Source organism: Micropterus dolomieu, linkage group LG14 (assembly GCF_021292245.1).
Source record: "Micropterus dolomieu isolate WLL.071019.BEF.003 ecotype Adirondacks linkage group LG14, ASM2129224v1, whole genome shotgun sequence".
In the NCBI taxonomy this organism is placed as follows: Eukaryota; Metazoa; Chordata; class Actinopteri; order Centrarchiformes; family Centrarchidae; genus Micropterus; species Micropterus dolomieu.
In genome coordinates this window covers 1,468,324-1,483,088 of record NC_060163.1, presented here as the reverse complement: position 1 = coordinate 1,483,088, position 14,765 = coordinate 1,468,324, and the positions used below count along the sequence as shown (strand labels likewise).

General features: G+C 40.7%; 1 protein-coding gene across 1 annotated transcript in view; it reads left to right on the top strand.

Annotated features, from left to right (window-relative positions):
- Window positions 1–13,938, top strand: part of LOC123983052 (caveolae-associated protein 1-like) — a 66,381-nt gene extending 52,443 nt beyond the window's left edge. The window contains exon 2 of the mRNA XM_046069169.1: window positions 10,449–13,938. Within this exon, the coding sequence (XP_045925125.1) occupies window positions 10,449–11,324 (876 nt within the window). The 3' untranslated portion in view covers window positions 11,325–13,938. The remainder of the gene's footprint in view (window positions 1–10,448) is intronic.
- The last annotated feature ends 827 nt before the right edge of the window (window positions 13,939–14,765 follow it).

Genomic DNA, 14,765 nt, shown 5'->3' with positions numbered 1-14,765 from the left:
GAACGGTAAACAGAAATAAACTATATTCAATGATCAGTGGAGCAGTGCTGAGGATGAAGTAGAGTTTAAGAGTCTGATAGCTTGGGGAGAAAAGCTGCTCTGCAGTCTGGTGGTGCGGCAGCAGAAACTTCTATGTCTCTTCCCAGAAGGCAGCAGGGTGAACAGGCTGTAGCTGGGTGGGTACTGTCCTTTAGTATCCTTTGGGCTCTGCGCAGGCAACTCACCTCACCGATATGACTGATGCTCGGGAGATGGGTACCAATGATCTTCTGAGCAGTTTAATCACCCGCTGCAGAGCCCTCCGGTCCTGGCCCGTGCACATCCCATGCCAGTTATTTTTCCAGTCAGGATGCTTTCTATTGCTCCTCTGCAAAAGCTGACAAGAACTTGGCGTGGGAATTTGGCCTTCTTAAGCTTCCTCAAGAAATCCAGTCGTTTCTGAGCTTTCTTCACCAGTGTGGAGATGTGAGACGACCATGTCAGGTTCTCTGTGATGCTGATTCCCAGGAACCTGAAACTGTTCACCTGCTCCACCTCAGCTCATGTAGACAGGAGAGTGTGTCTTTATCTCCTGTTTCCTGAAATCAAAGATCAGCTCCTTAGTTTTGCTGACGTTGAGCAGTAGGCTGTTCTAAGATTATGAATTTCCTCCCGATGTGAACTCTCATCATTGTTTGAAATCCGGCCGATGATGGTGGTGTCATCCGCAAACTTCACCACAGAGTTCTCCCCAATGTCGGGGGCTGCAGTCGTGGGTGTACAGGGTGAACAGGAGGGGCTGAGCACACAGCCACGGGGGGCTCCGGTGATGAGCACTAGAGTGGAGGAGGTGACTCTGCCAATCCGAACTGACTGGGGTCTGTTTGTGAGGAAGTCCAATATCCGGTTGCAGAGTGTTGTATTTAAACCCAGAGTGCTGATTTTGCTGATCAGCTTCATGGGGGAGACTGTGTTGAAAGATGTTTTTTAAAAATGACACCCACCTTTCTCATATTCATGACTTGCAAAGTCTGAACTCAGCATTTACATGGGAACATATAAAGCAAAATGAACAGCTTACAGCACAGCCACACATTAACTGGAAACTGCTTGTTGTCAGTATGTTACTAAGCAAGCATGTGCTAACAAATGACACTTATGTACAGGTCAAAGGCCAATGCTAACAAGGGTATGCCATTGGTCAGTGATTGTAAAAACTTCTTGGAACAAGTGAAACTAAATAAAAAACACACTTTTGTGAGATTATCTGGCACACAATATTTGTTTGGTTGCCATGGAGCTGTGACACAGATCCGTTTAACTCCTCAGCGGTCTGAGAGTAAAGTTTCCTCCACTGACTGTAAGGATATCATGGACAGCAGAAACCAAGGAAGGAAGAGAGAAACAAAGGAAAGGGGGAAGGAATGAGTGCAAGAAGGAATGAATATAGAATGAAAGGATGCGAGTCAAAAAAAAATGGAAGAGAAATGAAAGAAGAAAGGTTTGTGCTGTGCTCCAGTGCAGCAACAGACATAGTGACTCATCCTGCTTTCTCCCCCCTCAGGGACCTGCGGCATGCCATCACTTTATATAGCAATCTCTCTCTCTCTCTCTCTCTCTCTCTCTGGTCCAATGTCTGTGATTAAAGGGGGCGAGTGGAAAACAGGAGGAGAGAAGGGAGTTCTCTCCCCAGAGTTTTATGCTGTGTGTGACCATCACGCTCTTTCCCATGGCAATCACATGAGAAACGTACAAAAACAGTCCCTTGACTGGTTAGAACAATGTATCCCTACACATCAATTACCCAAACGAGCCAGTCTGACAGGGTGGGCATCAGAATTAGACTAATATATCAGCTGGCTGATATTGGCTTTAGTTAGAAAACAGTATCAAGCAGTCATCTCTCTTCTGTTGAACTGAGACAAGAGAGTCTGTGCATTCTGTAAAACCCATGATGCAGCTTGCAACGGTCTTGAATGTGAAGAGGATTTTTGAAACGGGCAAATTAAAACCACTTTTCCCATAAACTCTCTTGCTTTCTGTAACTTAGATGTTACTTCAGAGGTCTATTACAACATTACAACTCGTCCTTAACTAATATTGTTACCACAGCATCTGCCACACTGCCTGTCACTGTTTGATCATCATCTGATGCAGATTTAAGGTAATTCATGTTGCCTCATGCGCCTCATACAGTGCACTCCATTTAAGCATTATTCTATAAAATGCCCCTCTTCCATCTCTCCCTGTCTAAATGTTCCATTACTGTTTCAATGGCACTCGCCTGGACTTGGCTTAGCTTGTGTTGTGTGTCGCCAGTAGTTTTTTTTGAGTGTGTTATGTAGTTAATTCTTAGAAGTGGAATATTTTTTGTGTTGCCAAGAAAAGCTCTTTAATCTAAAATTAGGAAGCATACCAGAGTCTGTAGAAGATGTTAATTAAGCTTTCTTCTTCTTCTTTTTTTGTGTGCTTTGTGGATCCTGTGTAGCATGAGCTATAAGGTGTTAAGGTGAGCTAATGAGTTTAAGTTCAATGTTCATTCCTGACCGGCAGTGAAAAACGCAACTAACCACAAGGTCCCTTTAGTAGCTGTTCTGGAGCTCTCAATCATAACACATCACATGATCATCATTGATCCAAGTTTTCAGAAATGAATTCCATCTATATTTACTTGGCAAACTCCTCAACGTATGATGTGATCTAAAGCTCCAGTTACTAAGTGGTTTTCTCAACCTGTACGTTGGTTTGTACAAATCCAAAGCTCCAGTGTCCTCATTTGCTTCTTAGACTACTTCAGTTCCTTTTCACATGAGCTGCTGTATCATGAGGATTCCCTGTTTTCCTGGAAAATCCCCTCATTGCTTTTGTGTGTGTGTGTGTTATGGAATGCACACTCATACAGCTCTTGCATGACAGTATGCTTGTTGCTCAGACAGGTACAGTACAAACACACACACATCTGGCTTTTCCATAGCAGTAGGGGAGTACTTGGTGGTTTGAGTTTAAACAGGAAAATAGAAACAGAGAGGGGTGTGTTACAGCAGGATTCCTCTCTCTCTCTCTCTCTCTCTCTCTCTCTCTCTCTCTCTACATAAGGCTGATGAGTGGTTGCAGTGTGGGCTGAGAGTGGAAAGCTTCCATGGTGTGCGTCTTGTCCCACAGACACACACACACAGGCACAGTCAATTTTGCACATATACAAAGATCTTCTTTACACAAACACACATCTTCATATGATCATTCCTACTCCATTATATCAATGCACACACAGTTACACACACAGTTACGTACTTGCTTGCACACAAAGACATATCATGCATACACACACACCTCCAGCAGTAACATCTTTTCCTCTCATCTGGAAACATTGTAGTTCCAGTCAGACCCACCACTGTTGCCATGGTGACCAAAATAGACTAAATGTTTTTGACTGCACATCGAGGCAGTAAAACTGAAAATGGTAAGTTCTGGCATGATTTTTCTTTGTAGACTTTATACAAAACAGTCATCAGGAACTACGCTGTAGTACCAGTGACAAGCACCGATTTAGCTAAAAATCATAATAAACTGTTTTCAGCCGCCTGAGGCAGGAAGTGCATGCACAAACTTGGCACACACTTGGCTGAGGTAACTGCTCTGGCATTGTTGTTGCTGCCATGGTTTCTTGTGCTGGTTGATAGTCAGTGGTTCACCACTGGCTACGCCCAGAAAATCTAAATATGCCCACATAAAACATCTCTGAAAGGAGACTTCTAGGAATCACACAAACACAGACTAAGAGTGATATTCTATTTACATAGATCTTTTACAACAAGGTTTAGGGAATGATATAAGAAAACAATTGGCAAAGTGAAGGTGAAGAACTCCAAAATGCAAACTGGAGTGATATTTGTCTTCTGCCTGCCATCTCCAAGGCATTACTGCTTTAACAAAGGGTCAATTACCCTAAGATAAAAGAAACTCTGTATAAATTATAATTTCACAGGACTACACCAATGTGGTTACAAGTTTTAGCTCCTCAAGCATGTCTTCTTGTAAGTCTGCATTCATTTATGTCAGTGTTACAATATTGTTGCACAGTTATGCAGTACAAGTGTACATTCATTTGAAAATGACTGACACTTGCCAACATTCAAGAAATAGTTATAATCTTTATACTTGGACCAACATGGAAATGGAAATTTGTTTTTTCTTCTATTTAATTTTATTACAGAGAAAAGTAAACCTTTGTCTGAGTGCAAATCAGTATACATTCAGGCCTAAACATTTGTGCTGCACTGTCCAGCAGCTGAGTGGACAGTGGGACAGAAGTCACCATGTACGCACGGAATGAAATCAGTGTGTTGTGCTGACAACACAGAGTAGCAGCCAGCTGATCTCAGCAACTGACACCCAAGCATACACAATGATAGGATTCAATAGGAACTACAGGCTTCATATTTTTGGCTACCTAGATTTAAGATGTAATTACCTCCTCACTTCAAAAATGTTGATCTATGAGGTTACAACAAATACATAAATATTAAAAGCCTAAGCAGGTATGGGTGCTGTAAATTAGATTCAGCTAGATGGCCTGTATACATGACTTCTGTTGCATTGCTTTTCTGAATGGTCCCTGTTGAAAAACAAATAAAATCTTCATATTATTTCTGTTAACAATGTTACTGATAACATTCTGTCTCACCCCTGGAACTCAAGCCATTTTCTGACGCCACCAAAATATATATTTTAATAAGGAAATGATTATCAGAAACATCTGACATATTGGTCGACTAATGGTTTGAAGTTACGACTGCTAGTCCAGGAACATCTTTAGATTTTGTGTCTGCCCAGCTTTATGTATCAGTTAGTCAGTAAAACAAACAATGAAATGCAGAGCAATTGTAGTAGAAGGCTACATGCAGTAATGACAAGGCAACAAGAACCCCTTGCTGGTACAGAAATAACACACAGTGTCTGGATGTTGAGGAGGTGAAAATCAGACTCCCTGCAGACGATAAACCTAGATAATGTCCAAAACATGTATACAGGGAAATCAATAACAGGGTTCATCATATTCCATCTTCACTTAGTGATGTACTTGCTTTTGTTGCCAGCGGTTTAGACGTTAATGGCTGTCTGATGTGTTATTTTGAGGGGACAGCGAATTTACACTGTTAAACAAGCTGTACACTGACTACTTTACATTGTTATACAAGCTGTACACTGACTAATTTACATTGTAGCAAAGAGTCATTTCTTCAGTGTTGTCACATGAAAAGATAAAATCAAATATTTACTAAAAGGTGAGGGGTGTACTCATTTTTGTGAGACACTGTACTGAATTTGATCAAAACTGGGCAACTAGCTTGCATGTAACTGTACTCTAGAATGAGCTCAGAATTTAGGTTTTTATGTTTTTTACTGTGATGAAGGCCACATGACAACTGAAAAATAACAAACTGTATGTACATCTTGTATATACAGTTTCCTCTGACATTTAAGGACAAGTCCTAGAAGATAATGTCCGCTTATACATCTACAGTATAATTAACAGTTTACTTACAATGTATTATGCCAGAGAGCTAAAAAGTGTGTGTATTCATTAGTGCACACACACACAGTGGGTGGTAGGTTGTTAGAGAGAGAGAGAGAGACAGAGAGGGAGAGAGAGAGACAGAGAGCCAGAGTAAAAGCACTGTAAACACCTCTCAGATGAATGACTTTTCCACCAGCCATGAGTCACTGCATGCAGCAGTCGGCCCACCACTGACAGACTGAGAGGGAAAGAAAGAAAGAGAGATACTGGGACGAGAAAGAAAAAAGAAAGAAAGGCATAACAAGACATAAAGAGCAACAAGCACAGCCCTGTATTGTGATGAAACTAATCACGACTACTCCCATTGCTCCAAGACACACTGACTCTGTGTCTCTCTTTTTCTCTCTTTTACACGCACACCACACACACACACACACACACACACACACACACACACACGCACACCACACACATTATGGTTCAATATGTTTTGCAACTAACCTCATTTTGTAATTTAAGAGCAAACCAAATATGGAAATTATCTTCTTACATGTTTTGCAATGGGCTGAAAGCAAAATGTAGTCTCATTGCCTCACACACACATGCACACACACACACACACACACACACACACACACACACACACTCTTACTCACAGAACCATTACATACCACGTTTGTCTATTTTCCATGGCTCTGAGTGTACCTTCCTGTCTTTGGTGCAGCAGCCTCGTGGAGAACAATGTCCCATTAAATTAGGAGGGTTGGGAAGTCAACACACCAAGGTGAATTCCTGAACTTCCCCATACACTCTTTCCATGTACTTTGGACACGGACAGACACACACACACACACACAGACACACATACACACACACACAAACTTGCAGCACAGAATTCCCTCCTGTAACCCAGCTTCCTTCTTATGCAAGCACATTAATCTATGACCTCCTAAACTCTAAGCTGTCAGACTGGGCTTTCCCTGGCACACACTGTATACCCTGTGTGTCCATGTTCCTCTAAGGCCCTGTTTACGTTTACCTGTTTGGCATTAATATGCATCCTGGGTGTGGGCAAGTGGACAGCTCCAATTTAAGATCCTGTTAGTGGATTTCAGCTCCGCCTTCAGCACATCATCTGCTGTAGGACAAGCTCTCCCAGCTGAGCGAGCCTGACTCCACCTGCAGGTGGATCACAGGCTTCCTGTCTGATCTCTGATAAGAAATCATGCATATCACTGCAGAAACTGCCATATTATAGCTCTTGTGACAATCTGTGTGGCCATGTCAGAGACCTGGACCACAGGCTGTTTAAGCAATTTACAAGACCCAGTGCATTGTCCTTAAGACTGAAACAGTATGTAATGAATTGAGCTATTTTCCAGCACTCCTACCTGTCAACACAGCTGTTCAGGAAAGCCACGATCCCTCATGCAAGGTCAAGTTTACCCAAGATACAACAGTACAATGCCTTCATAAAACTGCAATCACACTGCAAAATAAGACAATAGGCAGGAGGTTCCCCCCACTCACCCTCAGCTCTCATACCTCCACCTCCCAGCCAACACTTTGATGCTATCATCTTCCTGCTAAACAGATGTTTTTCCAAGACTCTGAAGCATCATCCCACTTGTACAATTACTTGATTCATACGACAGCAGAGAAGTATCTCCCTTTTCCACACCTTACACCCCCCCCACCCTGTGTGGTCCTTTGTTCTGGCTCTGTTGTGTTCCTGTTTTGACCCTAAAGGCGTGTAGAGGGGGAGGAAAAGACAATATGTATAACAAGTTTTGTCCCTCATGCAGACATTCAGGAGCCCAGTTGGATGAGGAATTGGTGGGAGCAAGCTGGAGCATTGTGTTTACGAGGTGAAGGGGGCACATAAGAGAAAGGGAAAGAAAGGCTCCCTCATCTGGAATGCAAATGGGGAAAGGTGAGAAAACGTGGATTGGACAGTGGAAGAAGAAGAAGAAGAGCATAAAGTGGTGCTGTGCACTAGTGCTTTATCAGGGCGGGCTAGGGTCAGGTCACACTAATATGTTTGGTGTATAGTGGCCTGTACAGGAGGTGTAAAAACCGTGCTGCAAGACATTTATGTAAGAAGACTAAATATCCAAAGTCATACTAGTGGGCCCTGGAGGCTGCAAGATTACATTATCCCCAGAATGATGGAACTGCTATGCTATCCGTAGAGCCTTGAGGGAAGGGTGGCTACTTTGTCCTGAGGAGGGTGCTAGAGGAAAGGTTATGGGGTCATTAAAATCAAAATGGTTCATCCTATGAGCAAACAAATGAGACATTCTGTGCTGTGGGTTATGCTAGTGTTAAGTTCATGAAGTGGAAATGGAATGGGTCCATCAACCTGTTTTATGCCATTCTACCTATTAAATGTCGAGTAGTACAATGTCTTCCATGTCTTACCAGGTTCTACTTTACTGTAGACTATGGTTGATACTTGCTTGATAATCAGACTGAATTGCCATTTTGTTTGAGTTTAGTTCTTCAGCCTGATCATTTTCATGTTGGGTGATTTCTTACCAGGGGGGTGGTGATTTCTTTTCATTTAATTTCGGAGCAAGTGATGTATCTGTGCCCTTGACATAATTTTCAGTTGACACTGAAGTTGCAGTAGCTGTTGCTAGGAGCAGTTATTTTAATGAGTCAGACTCCAGTCATGAATTTGATGACTTTAGACTTGCAACTTGACCTTGACTTTAACACCAGTAACTTGTAACCTCACTTGAACTTTAGCTTTTGGCCTTGGAATAACTTGATATCCACCCCAAAAATGTAAAGCTTCTCTTGCTGTCAAAACATAAACAGCATCATGCAATAGATTCAGTTCAGAAATGAGAATGATTGTAAATGTGTCAGAAGTGTCATATACCAAGAAGAAGGGTGTGGCTGTGGCTCTGGAGGCGGAGCGGGTTGCTCATTAATCAGAACAGCGGCAGTTCAATCCCTCAGTATTGAAGATATTGCTCCCTAAGTATGAATGGTAATTTCTGTTTCTGATGAACAGAAACCTTAGCCTCTCCCATCAGTGTGTGAATGGGTGAATGTGACGTAGTGTAAAAGCGCTTTGAGTGATCAGCAGACTAGAAAGGTGCAATACAAATACCGACCAATGACACCTGATCGGTTTTGTTTCAAAGCAATAAACACAAATATTAACAAAATCCACTATCTGTTTCTTTCAAATTTAAAATGGCATTACATTTGCTGTATCGACTTGACTCTTGACTTACCTTTCTTGATTGCGATTTGACTCAGGACATAGCCAACACTTGAGACTTACATGTAAATTGAAAAACAATGACTTTATATCACCTCTGGTTTCCACACCCATAGTCCATGCAACAAAACAGATTTCACATTTACCACTTCTCATTTAAACCAAGGGGAAATTTACTGAAAATTAACTGAAACACATCTCCATGTTATACCATATATGTCCTTTTGTGGTTGCTAAAGTAGGTAATTTAGTGTTTCTGGGTGCATACAACAGGAGGTAGACATGTACCTCAAAACATCAACTCATCCTCAACCGGACGGCAACATCTTGGAGCTCTCTCCTCCCCTTTGCATCCAGCCAGTGTGTGTTTCTGTGTGTCTGTAATCGTTCTGCTAAGTGCATGCACTATGTATTATGTACGTGCAGCTTTGCTCTCAAACTGTGATTTAGTTTGTGTAATGAATTTAGTTGTGAATCTATTTCCATTTCCATGTTTCCATACCTTTGTCTCAGGCATTTTCTTTGTCACGTCTCCTTCTGGAATGAACCCCAGAGTCTTGTTTCAGATTCCACTTGGTCTTGGCCTCTGCCAAATGTAATCAGCCCACATTAGGCTTGCATCAGTTTGCCAGTGTGTACCTGTGCCCATAGAAAGGGAGGTAAAAAATGCTCAACTAGACAAACATGCATTTGATAATAGTGAAGTCATTCCATTCCATTTACCAGTACTTCTATCCCAAAGATAGTGCTCATGCCAATTCACAACCCTTAGCTAACCAAACCCTAATTCTAACCCTCCTGCTTAGTGTCAGCCTAACCTAAATGGACATCATTTACCTTCAGATGAACCTAAAGCTCATTTTTACCATAAATCTGCACTAATCAGTCTTTCATTAACAACGAATAAAAGAACATCAATGTTTTCACTCATAGTGAAGAAGCTAGAGAGAACCCCCTGCCTCTGCAGTTCCCCTCAGCGGTTCCCTCGCTTTTCAGTGTCTTTTCAGTCATTGTTGGTTTACTGTCACAAAATCAGCTGATTGCGTGGGGTTGAAAGGTTAGTTGACCCAAATGTAACAAACCCTACTACAACGTGCCTTCACATGTGCATTTTACACAGGTCTTATGATGGAATATTACTGATTATTTGTTTTTGTGTGCCTCAACTCTTATAATAAGAATTGTGGCTAATGAGCCACTGTTGATTGTTATTTTTTTTAAAAATAAAATAAAAAAATTTTCTTATGTCTAACTTCAGATGTTTATTTGAATTATGAATCATTACCAATATACTAAAAGTAGCAAATAGTCACTCGGTGAGAAAGAAAATCCTGCATCAAGACGCATGAGTAATTTTTTTATAATGGCATCGGAGTCCTCTGAATCAGAATTGGATTGCGAGGTGCCTAGAGATTCCCACCCCTAGTATTTACTACATCTCAGCCAAACTCATAAAACCATCAAATATGTCAACTTTACAAGTCCATCAACTTAACACACAATGTGCGCATTAGTTGTAGTCTGTGCTTGCTGTTGGAGTTGTTGCAGATTCATATCTCAAGAAAGATTTTTCTGTGTAAATTTCCAGTTAGTTTGATCGTTTATACTTTATGTTTTTTTGTAGATGACAGTATATGTTTTTCTTGCTGCCTGAACTTTGAGAAACCTCTACCTATCACACAATTGCATTGACAAGCTGTATTTTCTCCTCCACAGGATGAAGTGAAGGTTCCTTCAAAACTCAACATCTCTAAATCCATGAAGGTTTCTGAGTCTGTCTCAGGAAGCAGAGGAGGCAGTCTGTTAGAGCTCAAGGAAGCTGTGGAAGAGCCTGGAGAAGAGGGAGGGGAAGGAGAGAAGGCAGACAAACCCCATGTAGACCTCTCATCAGATGAGGAGGGGGTGGAGATTGAGGAGACCATTGAGGAGTCTCGTGCTGAGCGCATCAAGCGCAGCAGCCTGCAGCGCGTACAAACCCTGAAGACGGTCTTCTCAAGGGAGAAGATGGATAAGACCAGAGCAAAGACCAAAGAGAACCTGGAGAAGACCAGGCAAAAAACCAAGGAGAACTTGGAGAAGACAAAGCAGAAGACAAAAGAGAACTTGGAAAAGACCAGGCAGAAAACAAAGGAGAATTTAGAGAAGACCAAGCAGAAGACCAAGGAGAACCTGGAGAAAACACGTCACAACATTGAGAAGAAGATGGGAAAGCTTGGAACACGCATGAGTGTCAACCCTGAGCGCAAGCAGAAGATCCAGACATCCCGTGACAAGATGAAGAAGGCCTTCACACCAGACCATGTCGTTTATGCCCGGTCCAAGACTGCGGTGTACAAGGTGCCCCCCTTCACCTTCCACGTCAAGAAAATCCGCGAGGGCGCCGTTGAGGTGGTCCAGGGCACCGAGATGGTGGAGGTGTCCCAGGATGTTGAGCACTTCAGTGGGGTGGATGAGGAAGTTGAGGGTGCAGTGGAGGTTGAAATGGAGATGATGAATGGAGGAGGAGATGACGAAGAGGCTGAGGAGGATGAAGAGGAGGACAGCCAAGATGCCCTGCAGGAGCATGAAGACAGAGATAGAGACAGCAACTAGACAAAGATCAAGGAATTGGCCAAGATCCCAAGAAAATCCTTTTCACCAACCCTGAGGTTCTTTTGTGTAAGCTGAATAAACTGTGGGGATTGAGAGGATTGCTAAAGAATAATTAATTACAAATTGAGTCTTATTTTTATGAGTTTGGCCATTTTCTTACCAGTTACGATAACATTGTACTCACTAGAGTAATTGGTGGGATCTGGAAAAGATGGGGCCATCAATGAAAGTTCACTGGGTCCGTCAGACGATCAGACAGGTGGTTAACAAGCCAACAATTTATCCAGATTATCTAAACCACTTTATTTTGAGGTAAAACAGAAAGGGCACAAAATATCAGTGATAATCCTTCATTAAACACTATGGTACACAAAGTACTGCATGTAAAAGTTGAGCAGGGAGGTGGCAACATTCATTGGTTTTCTCTTCCAAATAAATTTGCCTAGCCTGTGGTTTTGTTTCCATCCTGCCTGATTGTCTGACTGCTCATGTCTCCTGACTCACCACACTTAGCAGGTAGACTGACCATGGGTTGTGGCGGTCCCAGATCCCAGCAGTTAACTTGGTAAAGACAGTGTTTATATTACCAATAGGACTGGTCACCAAAACTAATAAAATAAGACCTAAATTGGGGGTGAAACATTTACAAATTGAAATTTGACTTTATTTGACTACAGGTTTTCTTTAAACATCACAATGTAAAAGCCTGAAAATCTCCCCATTTTTGCAAAAGCACTTCAAGGGTTGTTTAGAGTCCATTTGAGTTTGAGTGATGTGATCAACATCATTCCCACTGTAAGAAAGTGTAAATTGTCAGTATTTCCTTTCCTACTTCATTTGTCAAATCAAAACACTAACCACTCACAGCTAGTGGGATTATAATATGAATATAAACCATCTCCTGCCCACTGAATTTCAGCAGTGTTTGCTGAACAACAATGAAAATGATCTCATGGACTGTTGGGTAGCAGATTCCCAAAGGCCAAATTTCATTCACACTCTGAGTGCATGTTTGTATTAATCCAGGGATTCCTTGTATTTTTGGTAATATTAAATATCACAGATTTAAAACTATTCCTTTCAACCCCTTTGTTGTTTAAATACTGAAGTATTATCTTACTCAGCTTAATTTAGTCATTAATTAGAAGTACAGTTTTTCTGTTGTATCATTTCTAGATTTTCATTAGCTCACAGTTAAGTATTTGTGTGTGATTTTGTATATGATCACAATTTAGACTAAGTTGATGTCATCTCCTTTTCATTACTGACAGAATGTTGCCTAATTGCTGTCTTTTCAGCAGCCTTGTTTCATGCAGTACCCTTGTGTGTAACATTTTATTGCCAGTGTTCCCAAAGAACAACTGGTACCCATGAAAATGAAGGTCTGAAAAGCATAAGAGAGAGATCATTCCATTCAGCTTAGTCCTTTACATTTCACTCACCAATGGTATTCACTTTGATCTTTTGCTCATGAGAATGTTCTTCTTAAAAAGTGTTTTGTGTGAAGATGTGTTTCATAAATAAACTTAGATAAGGACCAATACTTTCAGCAAGTCTCACAAACCTCTGGGAGAACCAGTTTAGGCTCTTGTCAACACTGTATTCTCAGGACTATGTTTCAAAATAAGGGTGTGTTACTGCTGCGGTCTGACACTGACCCCTAGTGTTCAGTCATCTCGCTGTAATAGTCTCTGCTCCAGATTAAAGGTGTATTTCACCAGATCTGCAACAAATGACAATTTCACTCAAATATCTCCACATAGGTTTACACTATTGTCCACATTTGTTTGCTTGGAACAAGATATATAAATGTGTTTCATTTATTCACCACTGTTGGTGGTATTTCATGAGTGCCTTGCGAGTATTAATTCAAGAATTAATGTGTTACGTTCTTATTTTTCTAGCATTTTCAAGAAAACTTCCATCCACCTAAGCATTTTCCAAAATAACAACTAATCCTGGTCAGGATAGTGGTGTTTAGAAGATCTCACAGCATACTTTGGACTGAGGGGCCAACATCCTGGACAGGTCAGCAGTATATCAAAGGGCTAACAGAGTGACAGACACAAGATACATTTGTGAAAATAAAGTTTTTTAGAACTATTGCCAAAGTTGACCACATTGCCACAGTATTTGTACTGTAAAAGTTTAGTTTCTAGATCAAACACGTCACAGTTTTGTTTGTGTTACATTTTTTGTATATAATGTGAATTACTGCCAATGCAGCTCAGAAAGCATTTTGATTTGATTTTCCTGAGAGTCTCTTGTCTCCTGCTGCCTGCACTTCTTCTGCATTTAGCTTCTCGGGCCAAATCATTATGATCTTAGCGCAGCTTTCACAATGCATCAAATGACATTGGCACTCTTACATGTAAGCAAAGATAAAATATTCTGTCAGTGGTTTCGTGCTCACCCATTCAAAGGGGATTAACAGTGCCATGTCTGTCAGAGCAGTAACAACATGCAGCTCTGCAGAGGCCTGCGTCAGTGGAACATAAAATGTAGTTCACACCTAACTGTTTCCTTGCTTTTGTTTTGTTGGTAACTGATTCCTGAAAAATGTTTAATTGCTTAACCACTAATGATTTAATTAATAAAAACAATTTGGTTTGCAGTTTCTGTGTATTTTTATTGAATGTTAGCAGAAAAAGTGAAAGCACAAAGAAGCCTGTTGATTACAAAGTGTATATACAGTAGATCTTAGATAGTCTGGTTATTGTTATTAACTTTATCAACAGATTCAAGTTTAACAAGCTGAATGTCACATTGAAACATTGCTACAATTATGCAGGGCTTTTGTTCTCACAATGGATTTTTATTCTTTGTCATTGTGAAATATTTTTATAAATCATAGATCTTTATTACCACAAGGACCACATTATATACATGTCTCAAAGTGATGCAGTAAGAAACAGGTTCCCAGTCTTAAAGGTCACTGGTTAGAATTGAAGGCAACGTAATACTGATAGTGAATACTAAAAATGTATTCATATTCAGTAGACAATGGAATTATAATCAGCCATAGGACACAACAATTGGAAATACATCACATCATATTTATTATACAGAGAGTAAGACAAAAGATACAAGTGTTATTTTTACCACATAATAATGTAATAATAAGATCAATATATTTTAAATACCTATATCTACAGAGTGTATGTATGTATGTATTATTTCACCTACACTAAATAATAGAACTATATTTAATAATCATAAATAATAATTAAACTGATATTAGAAATATTAATGTGTTTTTTTGTGCAGCTTTGCTCTCAAACTGTGATTTAGTTTGTGTAATGAATTTAGTTGTGAATCTATTTCCATTTCCATGTTTCCATACCTTTGTCTCAGGCATTTTCTTTGTCACGTCTCCTTCTGGAATGAACCCCAGAGTCTTGTTTCAGATTCCACTTGGTCTTGGCCTCTGCCAAATGTAAT